General features: G+C 39.7%; 1 protein-coding gene across 6 annotated transcripts in view; it reads left to right on the top strand.

Moving 5' to 3' along the window:
* The window catches only part of TCF4 (transcription factor 4), a 354008-nt gene that overhangs the window by 314459 nt on the left and 19696 nt on the right, over positions 1 to 19853 (top strand). For 3 of the 6 annotated variants that reach the window (XM_077777707.1, XM_077777713.1, XM_077777712.1), the window contains 4 exons: positions 1719 to 1786; positions 2924 to 3002; positions 5562 to 5635; positions 8345 to 8548. In XM_077777707.1, the coding sequence (XP_077633833.1) occupies positions 1719 to 1786; positions 2924 to 3002; positions 5562 to 5635; positions 8345 to 8548 (425 nt within the window). Of the gene's footprint in view, positions 1 to 1718; positions 1787 to 2923; positions 3003 to 5558; positions 5636 to 8344; positions 8549 to 19853 lie in introns of all 6 variants that reach the window. The other 3 variants (XM_077777708.1, XM_077777710.1, XM_077777711.1) reach the window with 1 other exon arrangement.

Consider the following 19853-nt stretch of genomic DNA (forward strand, 5'->3'; position numbering starts at 1 on the left):
ATATGTGATAATATTGCCTCTAGGAAATATATGTATATAATTGCCTCCAAATACCATCATAATACATGCTAAAAAAATATTAGCGCTCTCTATGTTTTCAAAATCTTTGTTATTTCCTCTTTAGGATTGTCTTTTGCTTTTAAAGAACTCCTCAATGCAGAAATTTTCATTTTCACAGGAGATCTCATTTCAGTGATCTCTTATATTTAAGTATTTTCAATATCATCGGCATCTGTGAGTTTCTTTCACTTAGCTCAACTGTATGTCTGACCCCCATTTCAAAGATGCACTTATACCTATAATCCTTAGTACTAATAAGCAATATACTTTTTATATTACTAATTTGTGATATAAAAAAATAGTTTTGTTTTGTCATAAGGTGGTTGTGTTCTTTTTTTATCACCTACCAGTTTTCTTTCAGTTTTAGTAATTAACGAATGAATATGGGTGTGGGTTTTGTTAACCAAATCAAGCACACATCAAACGATTATCCAACTGACATACCCAACATATAAATGTATAAAAATAGCAAGCATAATTTAACTATGCCAGCAGAAGTCAGGAGAATGAAATTATAACCTAGAGAAGCAGAGAATTCAACCACTTGAGATCTGACCCCACTACTACATTTTACAGATCTGGAAGCAGATGACACATTTGTCAGCAAAGTGTGCTTTCTTGGGTCAAGGTTAGGCCTGGGAAATTTTTTTTTTTTTTTTCAATTATGTTGTATGCAGTGAAGTTCTGCTTGGATTAATCAGTTGACTTAAGATTTCCTTTTCTTATTTCACAGAATAGTGAACCCAGCTCCTTGGGTTTAATAGGTCTTGTTTAAATACTGTGTCTGTTTGGTAATGTTGAGGCCTTAATAAATGTAATATGCCAAACGTTGTAGCGTTGTATTAACACTGTTAAATAGAGCTGACTTTGAATTATATGCTAGAATCTACATCTTTTTAGTAACAGTACTTGGTTCAGAATCTCTTGTGTGGTTAAAAATACCAGTGTTAAAGATGACAGAGATAATTTCCTGAATATGTAGACTTATGTTGTCTCCAGAAGTTGAGACCTTTATTGATTTTTAGTAGGGTAACAACAGTTCAGGTTTTGTTTTTTGGTTTTTGTTTTTTTAATATAAACACAGACCTGAGTATGTGGAGGATATGTGACATTTCAAATATTAAAAATATGTTCTCACCTAGGAAGCCAGGCCTGTTACAGACTTTCTGTTTTATTTTGCTGAGAAGGGCACCTTGTTTTACCGTGTAGCAGATTTTTTAAAAAATGGAAAGCAGGCATAAATTCTTTGTGAAGACAGTGCAACTGACTGTATGAAACATAGAGGAAAGACAAACTTTGAGGACTTCAGACACCTGAGAACTGCATACTTCTTAGCAATGAACTTCATGGGCTTGCCGCTCGCTTGCCACCATTCACCACTAACTACTCACAAGCAACAAGGGGGCCAAGTAATAGCAACTGAAACACTTCATCTTTAAACCAAGGTGTCAGGTTTATAGTTTATCTGTAAAAAAAAAAAAAAGTAACATGAATATATTTGACATCTACCTCAGCAAACAAATTAATGCTAATTAAAGATTAATGTGTTGTAATTAGCATTAAAAATGCAATTAAATTGTGAGTAAATGGACCAGGAATAGAAAATTGTTAGACGTCTCACTGCCTGGTTTTTCATATTCTGCCTTTTGTTTTTGCAGCAAATAGAGGAAGCGGGGCAGCAGGCAGCTCCCAGACTGGAGACGCTCTGGGGAAGGCACTTGCTTCGGTGAGGAAATATTGACTTTGGACTTCACGTGTACCATTGTGGAAGGGTGAACTTTAGGCAGAAGTGGACATTTGGAATTGTAGAAAATGAATGGCAAATAGCTTTGATGTCTGGAAATGCTAGCCTTCTTGCAGAACGATTATTGGGAGATTTGCGAAGAGAGTTGTGAAGCTTCCAGCAAACGGCCGACCCTTCCAGCTTGTCTCCTCACAGTAGCACTAAGCAGTCCTCAGTTACGGATTTGCGGATATTCTCAGGGCCTTTTGGTGTATAGGTTTTCTATCTTGATTTCTTATTTTTCTCTAAAATCATATGGTGCTCATTGACCAGCTAAGACAGACTTTGCAGGGGCCAGTTCTAAAACCCTTTGGAAAAGGCACTAAAAAAAATAATAATAACCATAACTCCATAACTGAGGTCTGTGAGAAATTGTCACATAATTGGCACTCGGGGACTCAGCTTCTTTGCCTTGCCCATCCGCTGCCAGGAGGCCAGAACTGAACGTTTCTTGCATGTTGTTCACTGGTAACCAAGTAGCACCCCATCATTTGTGAGAGAGTGTACCTGGTATTGTCTTCAAAAGCTAAGCATGGTCATTTGAAAATGTAAGCGGAGATTTGTTACTCTAATTTGGTTTTTCCTTACCATCGGGAGCATAAAATAAGTTTGATTTAGCATCGGGACCTGAGTAAAAGTTTATATTTAATCTGGGCATCCCTTTGCCTTGGCATCAAATGCCTTTCATGATGGAGAAGAAATTGAACAAAAACCGTAGAGATGATGCTATATAATGTATTTGATACCGGAAGAAAGGGAGGTTTGGGGAGTTCATGAGACTCACTCATGGCCACGGAATGATGGTAGAACATGGCAGGGAAAGGACTAGAAGTACAATCTGCTGACCCTGGCCGGTTGTGTCCACGCCGTCTTACATGACCTCGTAATCCTTATTTTGAAACATTAAAGTAATTATAAAATTTTTCATTTGAGAATATTGGTGCTCTAGTGGATTGTTACATGTATTTTGTAACTTGTAATTTTTAGATGAATTGCAATGAGACTGTGTCGTTGAAGGAATTGTTGACTCTTTATTCCTAATAAATGAGGGTTTGTTTTCTTTCTCCCCACTGTTTTAAGATCTATTCTCCAGATCACACTAACAACAGCTTTTCATCAAACCCTTCAACTCCTGTCGGCTCGCCTCCCTCTCTCTCAGGTACTGTACCTAAATCCAATCCCATCCTGGTACCAGTTTATGAAAATGATTTCTCTCATACTTCCTGGTCTGGCAGGCGGAAACTCACTCCCTCCAAAAGCACAAAACATAACATTTCCAAACAGACAAATGGAAAAGAGTGGGAGAGAGAGAGACTGCCATATGAAAGTATAGCCATTTACATCCAAAATTTTTCTTAAAAATTAGATGTTTTTGGAATACACATATGGAAAACTTCTTTTAACTTTTCTTAGCTCTGTAGAAGATCTTCAACAGAATAATATACTCCAATAAGACATCTCCAATGAGAAAACCCAGTTAATACAGTCAGGAATATGAATATAAATTATACAGTCATCAAATATAGACTGTTCTCAAGGATCATTTCCTACAGAAATTTTAGACTTCCCACGTTTCCTTTTTAAAGTCCATGTCACTGTCATGTTTGAGACAACTATAACTTTGTAAATAAATTGGGAAGTAACTGTGTGGAGTAAAAGGGAATGTTTGCCTTTAAAATATAACACATTAGCATGACCTGTGACTTCAAATAATAAAATTACAAGTTGTTTAATTATGTTAGTAAAACATTGCACTTTTCAGAGGTCCATTTAAGAGGCTCATCGCCCTTCTAGTATAAATGCTTCCAGAAGGCCCTATCTGGTGCATGTCTCTGCTCTTTGGAAAGAGGACATGTGACCTCTTTAAAAAAAAAAAAAGAAGAAGAAGAAGAAAAAAACTGAAATTGCATCTATACCTGGTTGAAATCTGACCTTAGTGTAATCGATAGTGAAGTCACTTGTCTAAATGCTGCCTCCTCGCTCCCTCTGTTATTCCCTGCATACGGCACTTCACGAACCCATCAAAAACTGGGTTCCCTGGTAAAGAATGGGAGGTTTCAGACTACCCAAAGCTTGAATTCAGAGGTGATGGCCATGGCTTAGGTGGGACCAAATGTCAGCCTTTTCCAAGTCTCCGTTGGCATGGGAGATGGGGGGGGCGGGGGGGGGCACAGNGTCCACATGACCAGACAGAATTGAAACTGCAAGGAAGCAGAGGTGATATTAAGAGGATAATGGAACAGCCATGAAACATTCCCTGTGGCAGGAAACAAAAGGGAAGTTCAGAATTATTATAGACCCCTGGGTCAGTATTATACTGGTGGGCTCTGGAGCCAGTGTCCTGAGCAAGAGGAGAACAGAGACAACATCTAGCGCAGTGAGGCAAGTGATGAGGGAATCTGAGCAGCGAGAACTCCAAGTTTCCCATTTCAAACAAAGCAGCTCGGATTTCATCAGTTTTATAGTTTGTGGGAAGGAGGGGAACCATCCAGAGTCTTTAATAAGGCTTGAGCATGACTGACTATTTGAGTCTGATCCTCTGATGTTTCAGATGAGCAGACTTGGGCCCAAAACGGGTATGGGATTTGCTGAGGCTGCAGGAGTAGCAGAGCTCGGCGAGAATCCAGTGCCCACCAGTCTGCCAGGCCACTTCCAGGTTCACGAGGAGAAAGGAAAGCTCTGATGCACTGATCAGTCCGGAAAGCACCACAAAGGCCTGAAATCTGAGCAGTTTGCTCTGTGTGGAAGACACGGAGACAAGACCCCTTTGGGCTCCTACTAATGCACTATGAAAGACCACATATTAGGAAGAAATAACTTTATGAAGATGTAAATGTGCGGATAAATTGCTGTTTTCACACTGAAAATAGCTGGCTCCCTCCATATTCTGTCACTAAAAGTAATCGAACAAAATGTCCTCCTTTTAGTTAGCATAAAAATACACATATGTGCACACCCAGAAATGACGAGAAGAAAGGATTTTTAAAAGGCTAACCATGTCAGGGCGTGAGATTACAGTGAGATCATAGGTATTTTTTTCTTTCTTGAATTACTTCTTAGTTTCCACATGTAGTATGCATCATTTTAAATTGAAAAGTGGTTTTTATTTTGCAGGTTAGACATGGAATATTTACTGTAGCAGAAATAATAAAGTTTAGTGGATAACAAAACAATCATTTTCTTCAGAAGAAACTACCTACTTATTACTGTTGTTATATTGAGTTCTTAAATTTCTGGGTTAGTGGATCTCTGCCAACTAATCTTATTCCCTTAAAAAGTTTGGAAGGCTTATCCTTCTTAAGGGTCATTTTTAAAACCCACAGCAATGCTGTTTTACATTGTGAGAGAACTTTGGTGTCACAAACTGGCCTTGCATGAATGAAGGTGTAACAGAATCCCCTTTGCGTTCTTCAAAGTGGCCTGACCATGGTAGTGATCTCTTTTCTTCAGTAGGAACCATTCTCTAGCTAAAATTCAGAACCAGTTAAATGTACTGTTCTTTGAGGAAGAAGCCTGAGAGAATTCTGAGTCTATGTCAAGTTTGAAACTGAAAATGTATTCCTTGTCCCAGAATTCTTGTATGGGAAGTTTACATGTCTTTACCTTATCGTACAAATGAAAAATCAACATTGCTGTTCCTAAAAGAACTGTTTGAAATGTCTGCGAGATCGTTCTCAGATTATATAGATTTCATTGTAACCTCGTTTTATATCAGCAGGCACAGCTGTGTGGTCCAGAAATGGAGGACAGGCCTCATCATCTCCTAATTATGAAGGACCCTTACACTCTTTGGTAAGTCTCATCTGCTAATCTCTTCTCTGGCCACTTGGTATACCATGTTTCTCTAGTTGACTCCCTAGGATTCTTGTTTCACTAACAGGAACTTTAGATAGATGTTAAGCACACAAGTTTGGTTAGAGCCAGAGTTGTTAGACTATACTTGTTCCTGTTTGTAAATTGTGACCCAGATACCGTAAGCCCGAGGGCTCCAAATACCTAGGACCAGGTAAGAGATTAAAAATCCTGGAGAGAGAGTCACATCCATCCCATCTTTGGGAAAGATCCCTGTCAAAGATTAAATAACTTTTCCTGATAATGAGAGTGCTGAGTGAGTTCCCACCAAGCTGCATGGCCGGAAGACTTAAAGATTCAATAGACCTCTGCCGTACTTTCCAGAGTGGCTGGCTTGTCGGAGCTTTCCTCTCGACCTCTGAATAAGAAGTCTACCATCTGTTTCCATGTTCGCTTTGGTTCTCCTAGAAATCGAATAATGTCATTAAATGTCTGCTCTTCCATTAGGGAATAGCTGAAAATCTCCATGACTGTAATTAATATTATAAATACTCATCCCATGGTGATTCAGTGTCTGACACTGTAGTCTTTCTCAAGTCATGGTGGATGTGACTGAAAATGTGCATGAAATAACACTGCTCTGGGTGGTATTTGGTCGCTATATGGATCAAGTGGGGAGGGGTAGCAGCAAGGAGCTCTTCAGCCCTTCAGGGATGGGCTTCCCTTTTTTCATCCATATTTTGAGATAGAACATGGAAGAGACATCTATCTGTTGGTCTACCTTAATGTCTTGGCAGCAGGTCAGAATTTCCTTTCTTCCCTTTTGGTTTACTGTTTAAATTAAGGACAATCTGAAAATGGAAATACAAAGGTAGATATTCCCCTTGGTTGTAGTCTTCCTTGCTGTAATGTGGAATCATTCAGCAATGCTTTTTGGCCAATAAAGGCAGGCCACAGGGTGGGACGACGTATGTACTGCCTGCTTATTAGCCCACATTAATTAATTAATCTGCAATCCACTTCCAGATAACTCATAGTTGTTTTAAGTATTTACCTCCATCAGTTATTCCCTGGAACCCATCTATCAAAACTAGGTTCTGTGCAACTATATAACCAGGAAGACTAGCTTTATAGTTACAAACTATGGGTTTAGTCCTCTGAATTCTCAACACACACTAGGGGATTCACAAGGAAAAACTGCTCTCCCTGCCAGGAAGCTGTGAGCCAGAAAGGATGATAGACACATGTCTTACTTCTTTTCATGTTCACATTTATATGTGGAAGCATGCATTACCATTCTCATTTTTGTAAACTATGAAGTATAGAGTCAAAGAAGTTTAGTACCTTGTCGAAGATTTCATAAGAAGCAGCTAGAAGTTTAGGGGAGGTCCCTTAACACCAAAGCCCACCAAATCAGAATGCTCTGTACCATAGAGTAACTGTATTAGACACACATTCCTTCCCATCAGTATAAAATAATTAGAAATTGTTTTTCTCATGCAGTAGAGCTTGTACATCTGTTTTCACGGCCCACTGGAAATCAGAGTACACTGTAGCATAATCTAGTACAAAGAGGCACTAGATTTGAAGTCCAAAGACTTACCTCAACCCTTGACTATACCATTTCCCAGCATTGTGACACTGAGTAGTTAATACTAATTTCTCTGAGCCTCATTTGCACATCTGTATGGAAGGGATAATGTCTTCCCTCTTTGCCTTACACACGGAGAATGAAGATCCAATGAGATGGCATATTTTAAAATGCCCACTGGAGAGTGGTATGTAGATGTTTATTTGATATCATTATTTATACCAAAATAAGTAATACACATCTACTTGTCCTTTTTCTTCACAAAAAAGTATAGTATAGACCCTTCCTAGTTGCAGAAAATTAGGATCTTAGTGGCTGGGATGGAAAAAAAAAAGGTTAGTTGGTTTTGAATTCTATAATTTAATTGTATAAGGTAGTGAATTTTAAACACAGCAAGGGTTTTGAAATCAATTAGAAGCACATGATAAGCTGTTAATTCACATCTTTGTGACTCTTCAGTCTTGAAATCTCGTACCACTTTGGTTGACAACATTTTTTAAACGTTTTTTCTATATCCAGAAAAAGTTCCTTCTCTCCTCTCTACATACATAAGGTGGTGATAATAGACAGCGAGAAACACTGGTAAAAATGGATAGTACTCAATAATAAATTATAGTCTGTATGCATTTACCTCTCCTTGACTTGAAACTTAAGTTAGCCCTGTATCAGATGCTATAGAGGAGATGAAGGAAAGATGCATCCAAGAAGATAATTTAATTGGGAAATGGTAAATACATCATCTTTTCATTGTTAAGTTTTCGAAATCTTAACCAATGCCTGCTAGAATGTTTCTTAAATTGTATAGATTTTTTTGTTCTAAAATAAATCTAAATTCTCCTTCAAGATAATGCAATAGTATAGCATAGGTACATTATAATGTCCTAGAGGATTACAAAATTTACTTCATTCATGAAAAATAACCCTATGATATACCATTAATGTCTTCCACCAGTTTTCTGGGACGGTCACCATCTATTATTGTTTTAAGGAAATAAATTTTATTGGAAACCTATATTCAGGAACTCAAAGGATGATTTGTGTCAACTCAGGTTTTACTCCTATAGCCTCTGCATGCATTTCAGACAAAATCCAATTTCACATCATTTGTTAACCAACAGCAAAGCCGAATTGAAGATCGTTTAGAAAGACTGGATGATGCTATTCACGTTCTCCGGAATCATGCAGTGGGCCCATCCACAGCTATGCCTGGTGGTCACGGGGACATGCATGGAATCATTGGACCTTCTCATAATGGAGCGATGGGTGGTCTGGGCTCAGGGTATGGAACCGGTCTTCTTTCAGCCAACAGACATTCACTCATGGTAAGTGATGACATTTGTAGACTCCTTAGTTACTGTATAGAATTAGAATTTAAAGTAGAAATACTACCACTGCTGTTTTTTTCTTTTTTAAACAGCTTCATTGAGATATAATTCACTTAAATGCAATTCACCCATTTAAAATGTTCAATTCCATCTGTTTCATTTAGTATGTTCACAGGTTATGCAGCCATCACCAGTCTAATATTAGAATGTTTTACCCCCTGAAAAAAGAAAAAGAAATCCCCATTAGTTGTCACTCTCCATTCTTCCCTCTCCCTGGACCCTAGCAACCATTAATGTAGCGTCTCTCTGTATAATTTGCCTATCTTATATTTCCAGTCAGTGGAATCATACAGCACGTGATGGTCTTTTCTAACTGGCTTCTTCCAGTTAGTGTAATGTTTTCAAGGTTTATACCTATTTCAGTCTGTATCAGAGCATCATTCATTTTTATTGCCAAGCAGTATTCCATTGTATACGTTATATTTATCCATTCATCAGGTGATGGATGTTTGGATCGTTTCCACTCTTGGCTATTATGAATAATGCTCCTATGAACATTCCATGTACAAGTTTTTGTGTGGACGTGTGTTTTCATGTCACTTGAGTATATACCTAAGTGAACAATTATGAGTCATTGCTGGCATTTTAAATTCTTCATCTTAGTGACGCATCTAAATGACCCACTTTTGTACATGCTACATTGTTGGCACTTCAGGTATGAACAGGTTGAAATATTTTATTATTCTTGAAGAATCCAAATCTTTTGATTCTGAGTATGGGAGGTAGAAATATGCGGTGTGTTCATTGGTCTAAATATATGGTGCAGGACTATATAATTTAAGAATATAGTGATTTTTATTTATCACTACCCGTTTATGAATAGGTGTTTATTTAAGTATATTTGTCCCTATTACAACGGAAATTTCAACTCTGCCCTTTGCTTTGGAAATGATTTGGGAGTGTGCCCTTTTTATTTAGATGATTATGAAAATTCAGAATCTTCTTAGCAAAATATTAAACGATGGCAATAAGGTGACCAAATTAATCACTAGTGATTCTGTGTAATTCTGCTTCTTATAAACTCCTGCCTGATCAACAAACCCACCTTCATGTCCTGTTTTGTACCTTGTACCCTCTTTAAAAAGTTGCTTGGATGAAGATCTGTCTTCTGTTACTACTGCAGCATCTCTTGTTTATTGACGGTTCCAAGAGGAGAACACAAAATAAGCCCAGGTTATTCTGAAGCTCTTTTTGCTCTTGCTCAATAGGATTCTTCTGTCCTCCTTTCAATTTCTCTTAATAAAAGAGTAGGATTGAGAGAACCATCCTGAGCAGTATATTATGGAAACCTGCAACCAATTTGAAACCAAAAATACTGGTTTATAAATAGAAGCAATGAACTCACTTCTAAAACGTGGAAAGATATTTTTGAATGCCAAAGCTGAATCTTTTTTCTTCTCTTTTTTTGCTTTTCCTTGACCTCTATCCTAAAAATTCATCATTGAGTAAAAATTGTTTGTCTATTCGTGGCAGTTGCTAAGAGTTTACGAAAGGAAAATCTAGATTTTAATTTAGCTTGGCCTCAGGTAATGTGTTAAATACACTTGGGATGCATATAATATGAGGTTTTAGTTTGTATAGCTCTTTTCTTTTTAAACTACAATGTTTAAACAATACTGCTTTTAATTAAGAAATCTGGCTTTATTAAAAGCCAGATCTGTGACTTATAACCATTTCTCTATATCTGCTCTCAATCAAGAGAAAAATAGTTTAATTTCTGTAGCTGTGTTCGTTTTGCATATGTTAAACGGATGCAATGTGCACCCAGGGCATTGCTTCAGAGACAGTTTTTTCCATAAATATGTAAAGTTTGCTCTTAAATACCAGATGTAGGTTAAGTGGTTCTTTAAAATAATAAACTATACTTTTTGGAACTATTTGACCTTTGAGTTGCCTCCCCCTTGAGTCTGATTCGAAGGTGGGATAGGAAAAAGGGACTAGAGTCAACTTTGGAGATGGGAAGTTGGACTGACCTGGGGGAGGGGAAAGGCAGAGAATGGAGTAGAGCAATGAGAGGAGGGAAGTAATTGGCCACTATTACACCGAAATGTTTTTGATTTGATTTTGAAAAAAAATAAGCTGTGCAGAAGCAATAAAGGTGGTAGTTTTGCTGATGGGGGCCAGTTCCTGTTCACTCCTCTGAAGACAGTGATAATTCAATCAGGGATGCCCGCAGAGCCCACCAGGTAGTAGAGAAACTGCAAAGACATGTCACAGGACAACCTGCAGCCCTTTAAACCCAAAGAGGTTTTGCAATCTTTCCCCTTTCTTCTCGAAAACACCCAGCAGGTCCACAGAGTCTGAGCTCCCCAGCCTGAAACTCCTAACGTGTGTGAAAGAGATCAGATTGTCATTTCTTTCCTCGCGCAAACTGGTAGGAATTCTCAAACAAAAACATAAGAACAAAGGAAATAGTTTTTGAATTTAGTCAGTCTGAAGTTAGCCTTTGACCATTTGATACATTCCACAATAAAAAGGAAGTTGAAGGGGAAGAGAAAAAACCCACCCCCCCTTTCCCCCACCCCCGAACAACAACAACAACAAAAAAATTCAAGGAGGATATTGGTAATGTTTTCCACATTTGAATTTTAATACATGAAACAGGCTATAAAGCTGTGGCCAGCTGCAGTAAATAAAGTAGCAGTGGGAGGTATGCACCGGAAACTTCGGCACAGAGGACACTGGTGGGTGTTTCTTTCCAACTACACACCTTCGTCCGTTGTTCTGGAGCAGGAGCCAGTCGTAGTAACTTAAGACCCGTCCCAGGGCTAGTTCTGTTCTGAGCAAACCTCCTTTATAACTCTCCTCACTCAATAATTCCTTCTGATTAAAGAACAGACAGCTTTGAATCCTCTTGACCTCCATCCTCTAGGCTTCCTCTCTCCCTGCCTTTCGAAAATCAAAACAAAATGGCTTGATAACTTGGAAGATGATAGAAGCATTTCTTTCTGCAGCAGCTTGAAATCGTGGTGGGGAGAACTGTGGTTCTGCCTCGGCTATTATGTTATCTCATTTAATTGCTAACATATTGTACTTAGCTTTTGATTCATAAAATGTTTTCCTTGGAGTTCTGGAGGAGGTCTTCAGTGATTTACTAAGTATTAGTATAATGAAAGGGATTTTTTTCACAGCAGCATGGCTCATAATGCTAGCGTGACTGTTGTATCCTTGCAGGCTGTCTAGATGATATTTGGCCATGCTCTTTCCTGCCCAGAAACCTTCCGTTATCTACAAAATAAAGACCAGTTTCTTAATCCAGTTTGTTAAGCCCCATTGCCGAATACCAAAAGCCTTAGGTTTAGCTATCCCAAGATGTAGCAGTTCTTCAGCAAAACCCGTCTGTGCATATTACCGGAATTTGCCGTGTACATTCTCATTAGGTAGTTCTTCTATGTCTATCAGGCTTAGCCTGCTCTACCCACTTCTCTCTGTCCATCTCACTCCGGCCACTCTCAAAGCTCTGACTCAAATTTTGCCTCTTCCAAGAAGGCTTCCCTTGCTGCAGCCACCTATGATAGTCCATATTCTTTTCTACTGTCCGGAGCTCTGTGAGTCATACTGCTGGCTAGATGTTTTTCTTACCCAGTCATGTAAGACTATATATTTTCTGTAAGCATGACTTTTGCCTTACCACCTAGATTGTAAATTCCTCGAGTACCATGTATTGTATGTTTGTTTTCCCCCCAGAAAATAAATCTTCAGTCAAAATGGGAGAAAGGAAACTACTATTTTCACACTGCATGACAAGTTGCCAGCCCCTCTGCTAGGTGCTCCAGAAACATTATATCAGGCACTCTTCCCAGGAGCCCTTTGAGGATGATAATGATGTCCATGTTAGCGTGGGCCTTAGAAGGTTTGAGGAGGCTCGAGTCATGAAGTTAGCTTTAAACTCGGATGCAACGCCTCCCCCTTCCCTGTTTTTTGTTTACTACCAGAGAGTAGCTATCGATGCACCTCTTCAGAACTAATTTTAGGGTGGTGAGAGCTCGGGACTTTCAAATCTTGATAAATGTTTCTTGATGAAAGGATGCCCAGGTACCTTGTGGCCAAGTTCTCAGAGCAGCACTTTACCCAAATGCAACGGTAAAGAATTTTTCCTCCCTTGCGGTGGTATGTCTGATTAAAACCCACATTGTCTAACACTTGTTCTTAAGCTTCACCTGCCCCACCCCCCACCTGATGGGCCTCCCTGCCCCATCCTGCAGAACCTCCAGGCTGAGCCGCTTGCCCCTCTCCAGCCTCTGGATGGTGCTTCTTCCAGTTGGTTCTGTGCGGCCACAAGCTGGAGCCGCCGGTGCTGGTACAGCTGTCAGAGTGCTATGAGCAAATGGAATACCTGGGCCGTCACATTGCCCGGAGGCTCAACATCAATTACTTTGACCGCTTGGCCAAGTCCTTCTGGCACGTGGTCCACCACCGACCACTGGGGGCCACCTTCAGCCCCGGCTTCGTGCAGCGCCAGACCCGCACGTACAGCAAACAGAGCCTGCAGTCTGACCTGGACGGGTGATTCTGAAGGCAGGCGCCCAGCACCGCGCCCGCCCCCAGGGCTACTGTCTCCCTTTCCCTGTGATCGCCCACCTTCACCCAGCCTTAGTCTTCCCCGCAATAAAGCTGCCTCTGGCTTCCAAAAGAAAAAAAAAAAAAGTATCAGGCACTTAAGAATAGTGTAGCAAGAGGTGTAGTAAACTCTCCCTACTAGGGTCATGAAGTAATACATTTTAAGTTATTTTTCTTACTCAAACCACCCACGTTTCTGACAAAATCAAAGCAGAAATCTCTGAATGTGAGAGAAAAAGGCAACAGGTGGGTTTGTTACTCAGCTAATCAGACACTGTTACCCAGATATAACCCCTCTGTGCCTCAGATATCTCCAGGGTTAATCCTGATATTAAATCATTAGGTTTTTATAAATTCTTGAAATGGCAGGTTTTCAAATATAATTCTCTCCAGTATTCATTCGCTCTTCAGATCCACAGATGAGACCTGAAAGAAAGCCTTTCAGATGACCTAATCTCTTCTTTTAACTGATTAAGAACAAAACCCACATCAAGTATGTCTTAATGTGGCTTTGTATGTGCTTCTGATTACTTGTCAGTAGAGTCAGCAACAAAGGGATCACTTAGCTAAAAAATCTCCTATACTATTAATCTATAATATTAGTGTGATTCACAGAGCCTTTTCGCTTCAAGTCCATTTATTCATTTCTAAAGATACTTATCAGCGGTTACCAAACGCCAGGCGCTGCGGTAACACGTGGTCTCCACTCTCAAGGGAGAGTTTAGTGGAAAAGGACACATTTACAAACAAACTGCTATGGAGCCTGCTTGGGATTCTCTCTCCCTTCCTCTCTCTCTCCCCCTGCCCAGCTCAGGCACACTTTCTCTCTCTCTCAAAAATAAATAAACATTAAAAACAACAACAACAACAGAATACTGCTGCAGCAGTGTACCGAGCCCCATCAGAGAGCAGAGACTCAGCTCTGTTACCTGGGTGGGAAGGATGGCATTGTCTCTTGGTAGAAGAGGAATGATCTAAGGATCCGGTGGCTCTAATTGACTTAGGGGTGGAGGAGCCACCTCTAAGGGTGAGTAAAACTCCCTGCCCACACCCATCCTCCAGACAACCCCGGAGACCCCTTCCCAGAACCTCCAGGTGGGGGTGTGGCCTACATTTCAGAAACCACGCATTTCAGATACAAGCCCTTCCTAGACCAATTTCTCACCTGACATAACATTTTCATTTTTGGCTAAAAAGAATTTATCAGAAGAAAATTCATTGGGTGATAAAGCACTTTTTTTACTTACCTAACTTTTGAACACATGAGAACCTCTACTATGCAGGGCCCCCTAAGATAAAAACTGACCTTAGTTTTGCTTTCATAGTTCTTAAGAGAGTTCAGACCATTGAATTTTAGATTCTCAAAGCATCCCAGAAGTCATTTAGCCCAAAGCCCTTATTTTACTGCCGAAGACTGAGGCTCAGAAAGGGGAAGTGACCCAAGCATGGACGCCCACTAGTTAATGGCCAAGCTAGGATAGAAACCAGACAAGCCAGCAAAGGGAGCAGCACTCTTTGTACTAAATACCACACTGCTGCAGTGAACTTCCTCTCTGCCCCAGTACCATAGCAATTTCAAAACTGTGGCTGATACTACAAACCTTTTCATTACTGACTGAAACTAATGAAACTCAAGAAAAAATTATTTTTGTTTTATTGAAGTATAACTAACATATGGTGAAACTTATTAGTTTCAGATGTACAATGTATTGATTCAACAATCTTACACATTACCCAATGCTCATCAGGATAGAAACCCAAAACATTTCTTTATTTTTTTAATGTATTTATTTTTGAGAGAGACAGAGAGAGCGCGCGATTTGGGGAGGAGCAGAGAGAAAGAGAGACGGAGACACAGAATCTGAAGCAGGCTCTAGGCTCTGATCTGTCAGCACAGAGCCCGACGCGGGGCTGGAACTCACGAGCTATGAGATCATGACCTGAGCCAAAGTTGGACGCTTAACCAACTGAGCCACCCAGGCGCTCCTTGGCTTTAGTTGCTCCTTGGCTTCAAGCAACAGGAGAGAATAACAGGCAGCAATATGTTATTTTGGGTAGCATTTACTGGTATATAGTCGTGAGAGTAGCGAGAGTCAGAAAATTCTATTTCAGTGAAAGTATGACCCATGGAGGCTCTGTCATCTTTAGTCTTGTTCCTCTTATATTTTCACAGGAGTTTGATTCCATAAAGGTTTACATATATTTGAGCACGTACCACATTTCTAAGCAAGTATCACCAGAGAATCTCCAGGATCTTAGCTATCCTCTCTATCCATATCCCCCTACAAATCCCCTACCAAGCAGTCAACAAGCCTCTTCTATCAGCCCCTTCCTCCAAGGATAAGTAGCTCTAATTGACACAAAGCCCATTTCTATCAAAGGCTGGAAGATTCTTCTTTATGCCCAACCCAAATTTACTTCTCTGTACAGTTCTTGTTTTTCTGTCCACTGAAGCTGCTCCTAAGTGAACCCAACCACTACATTAGAAACTTAGTTATTTTGAAAACAGTCTCTTCAGTATTTTTTTCCTCTAGGCTAGATATTTATATCTTTAAATATTCACCCCTCCCCCCAAATGGTTTTGATTTTATGACTTTCCAGTGCATTCTCCCTAGTTGGAAAGGAATGCTTTCTTTTTCAAAGACCTTTTAGCGTATAGAATCTCAAACTGAACACAGTATTCAGGGAATCATTAAGGGAGACTAAGATGGATCTCTTACCAAACCCATTCAGTATGTTGTATCTTCATTTAAAGGCCACCTAACAATACCCTTTCGCCATTTTTGATGACTTTATCATCCGGCTGCAAATGTTGAACTTGTGATCGGCTGAAATCCATAAGCCACACGTCTCTCAACTGTGGTACTGGTACAAAACTTCACCTTCTGCCTTTGAATTTCACACTACCACCTTCAGTCTGTTTCCAGTGGGAAACTCTTCTTTAGGTCCCCATTCAGTCACATATTCTGCCTGCCGTATTCCGCCAGGGTGTCATCAATGCCGTCATCAAAGCTACAAATGAAAGTGTTAACCAGGGGAGAACACAGGGAGCAGGCCTGAGTTTCGGTGCTGCAGACATTCTCTGGACACTTGCATCGTCCCCTGCCTTTGGGTTTAATATTTCAACCAGTTATGTCCAACTAATTTTACTCTCCTGCTGCCCTCCTCTTGTTTTGTCCATACTATTATCACAAGACACTAGGCGTGCAGCGTTCCCATGAATGAGGAAATGAGGCTTCTCCGCAATGACTTGTTCTTGGTAGAACCAAACTGAGTTTGAGAGGTCATTGCCTCTATTGCAGAGCACTTCGAAACTATCTTTAATAGCCTGTTATAGAATTTCACTCAAGATCTTAGTCATCTACATCATCTTTCCAGAACTACTCTGTAGAAACCAATATAGGTTTTTCTCTTTGATTAGGTTATTTGCCTACCTATAGTGTCTCACCCTGTCTCCTAATCACCACAATTATCAAATATTTCTGAGAGCAGATTAGCAGTCTCAACTGAAAGGTTTTTTTAAATTTATATCAATATTGTACTTTATTTTAAGAAAACTTAAGAAAAAGAAGGAAGAGAGGAAAAAGAAACTTGAAGAAATTCTCTTTACTATTTAAAACTTTTCCTAGCTTTTTGAGATATTATTGACATCAAACACAGGTCCGTTTAAGGTATACAGCTTGCTGATTTAATGCATATAGGTGTTGCAAAATGACTACCACAATAAGGTTAGTGAACACCTCCATCCTCTCACATGATGACATTTTTGTGTGTGCCTGGTGATAACTTTTAAGATCTACTCTTAACCACTTCCAAATACATAATACAGTATTAATTACTGTCCCATGCTGTATATTGGGTCCCAGAATCTATTTATCTTATAGCTAAAAGCTTGTACCCTTTGACCAATATCTCCCCATGTCCCCAGCTACCACCATTCTACTCTCCTGTTTCTTTGAGTTTTTTTTTAAAGATTCTACATATAACATATGAAAAGATACAGTACTTGTCTTTTTCTGTCTGACTTAAAGAATTCTCCTAACCATGGATTAGTTACAATAGCTTAAGAATCCTTGAGCTCACCATTTGATATTTCTGTATTAACATAAATGAAAGCCCAGAGGTTTTAAATACAACCGTAATGGAGAGAGCACTGAGACGAGTAGTTAGGACGTGATGTGTGCCCAGAACTCACAGCAGTGAGTGCAAACCAGGTACACCCCTTCTCTCCACCCCCCATACCTGTGTTACTCAAGTCAGCCCTACAGCCTGGAAACAAGATAGTCAGTCAGTCTGCACTAGACCATCAAACCCAAAAGATTCCCTTTCTCTGCCTCTAGGACAGAACAAGCCCAGTTTCCCCTAATTTCCCCCCCGAAAGTACATGTTTAGCACCCTGGTGTCATGAACTTTCCGTAAATAAAAACAAAAGTTTGTTGTTTTCCTCACTTTTAAAAACATAAAAGCATATTTAAAAGAAACTCTTTGGCCTCCTCATAGTTTTACTTTGCTTTCCTCATAAATAATAGAGGTAAAAAGAGGTAGATGCTTTTAATGACACAGTCATTTTCATATTTTTTTTGTTGAACTTATAGTGAGGACAAGGACACAGTGCTAAACTGTCCATAGATTAGAAAAGGCACAACCCCTATATTTAAAAAAAAGAGGAGGGAGTAATACCCTTATATTTTCTCAAGAAAGCACATTTTCTGGGGGAAAGATAATATTGCATATATTAGCAAATACACAGATGTTCATTCCCTCATTCTGTGTCTTCTGTGCTTTAGATCCTTTGGGGGTTATGAAATGTGCACGAGAATCTCTGATTTTGTAGGCCCCTGACGCTGGGAGGGTGACAGCACAAGTATGTGGGATTATAAAGTGACCAGAGAAGCAGCTCAGAGAAGAAGAACATAGCCCAGCCTTAGAAGACAGCTAAGAACACCTTCCTGGAAAAGGTATCATTGAGCTCATATTAGAAGTCCACGTTAGGATCTCAGCAGTTAGGGACAGGCTAGGAAGGGCATTGCAGTGCGAGAGAATAAAATGATTAAAAACATATGCAGAAAATAAAGGATCTTATGTGCCCAAATTGCCTGATGCTACCAGCCCTTGCAGCACCAGCCGGGCCGCCCCGGGTGGAAAGCCCCTCCTGGAAGCCCAGCAGCTCCAACAACTGGCTCAGATATTTCACATGAGAGTCCACAGGAAGAGCGAGTTTTCATGTATATTTTTTTACATCCAAATTAAATTAACTCATGGAATTTTCCACCCTTAGGAATTAAAGTAGCTGCTCATGAAGTAATTCAGTTATGTCATTCATACCAAAACAGAAAATACTGGAGCAACCTGGCACTGTTTAAAAGCCAAGACTAGGCCTTGGCCATTTTATATTTTTTCAAAATCTGTGGTCGTTGTGTTATTTTAACTTTTATTGTGGCTGTAAATTTTTCAAATCAAAAGTATCTTAATTGCTTAGAAAATAGAAGTGTAAAATGGGTTCAAAATAAGGAAAGAATTTAGGCAGAGCAGCTTTAGGAGTGAAAACCTAAAAAAAAAAAAAAGGCAAAAAATTTTAAAAAGCTTGAACACTCCATTTCTGAAACACGAGGATTCTACCTAATTGGCTGACATTCACAGTTGTGCATAATTATAGCTTCCTCCATATCCATAAATCATCTTACAACTATAAAGTTGAGTTTAACCAAAAGATCTGTCCAATATTAGTTAAATGACATCTTTGGGGAAGCATTGTCCTGATACAATAGCCACATTCATTTTCAAGCAGCTAATTGGACTTACTGTCAAAAACCAGGGTATTGCGTTTCCACATTTTAATTTCACATTTGCCTTCTCCCTGGCTTCTGCACATGGACGGGTCTCGTTTGGAAATGCAAGTGTGTGAAAGTTATTGGGGAATGGTAGTCTCTGGGTAATGTTTCTGTGAGCTGCCCAAATTCTTCCCCCTGTAGTCTAGATGGGAAACAGCTGGTTTTTGTTTAAAAAGCTGTTTTGCGAAATGTCTGAATCTTGAGGTGTAGAGCTGAGGTCACCAGTAAAGCAGGTGCTCGGGGACAAGTGGGAAAGAGTGGAGGCCGGCTGGCCCTGTAACCTTCTGCGGGGTACTTCCTAGCAGAAGAAAAAGCGAAGTTGGTCCCTTTATTCGGTACACAAACAGATAGAAGCAAGTAATCGCATTAGTGATGCTATTAGGAACTGAGTATCTTTGAACATAGCCAGCCCTTGAGTGAATAATTAGCTCAATCTGAAAGGTACCAAAATGGTTCTTTCCCTCGAAGGGCTTCAAGTACAAAGGTCCAAGAGTTTAGCTTCCTTCAGATGTTAGAAGCACTTAAATTTCCTCTTTAAGTACACCCACAGCAAAAGAACTACAATTTCAAGTAAGTAGTACCATAACTGCGGATGCAACCTAAGGGAGAAAAGAAACCTGAATTGGCAAAACCAGTGCCCGGGCAGTTTTGAAAAAGGCAAAGTAAGAAACATGTGGAATCACTAAAGTCCAGTGCACGGCAGATATCCACCAGTCTGCAGATGAAAGGAAACAACCTCCTCCCCTGAGAGCTGGGGGTTATTAGCAGCTGTTTATCCAGTCGGGAATAGAGATTAACATTGTAATTTTTTTTTTTTTAAGAACTAGAAGGGAATTTGTTTGGGAAGTTGG

The sequence above is a fragment of the Crocuta crocuta genome, unplaced genomic scaffold (genome assembly GCF_008692635.1).
Source record: "Crocuta crocuta isolate KB4526 unplaced genomic scaffold, BGI_CrCroc_1.0 scaffold36, whole genome shotgun sequence".
Taxonomy (NCBI): Eukaryota; Metazoa; Chordata; class Mammalia; order Carnivora; family Hyaenidae; genus Crocuta; species Crocuta crocuta.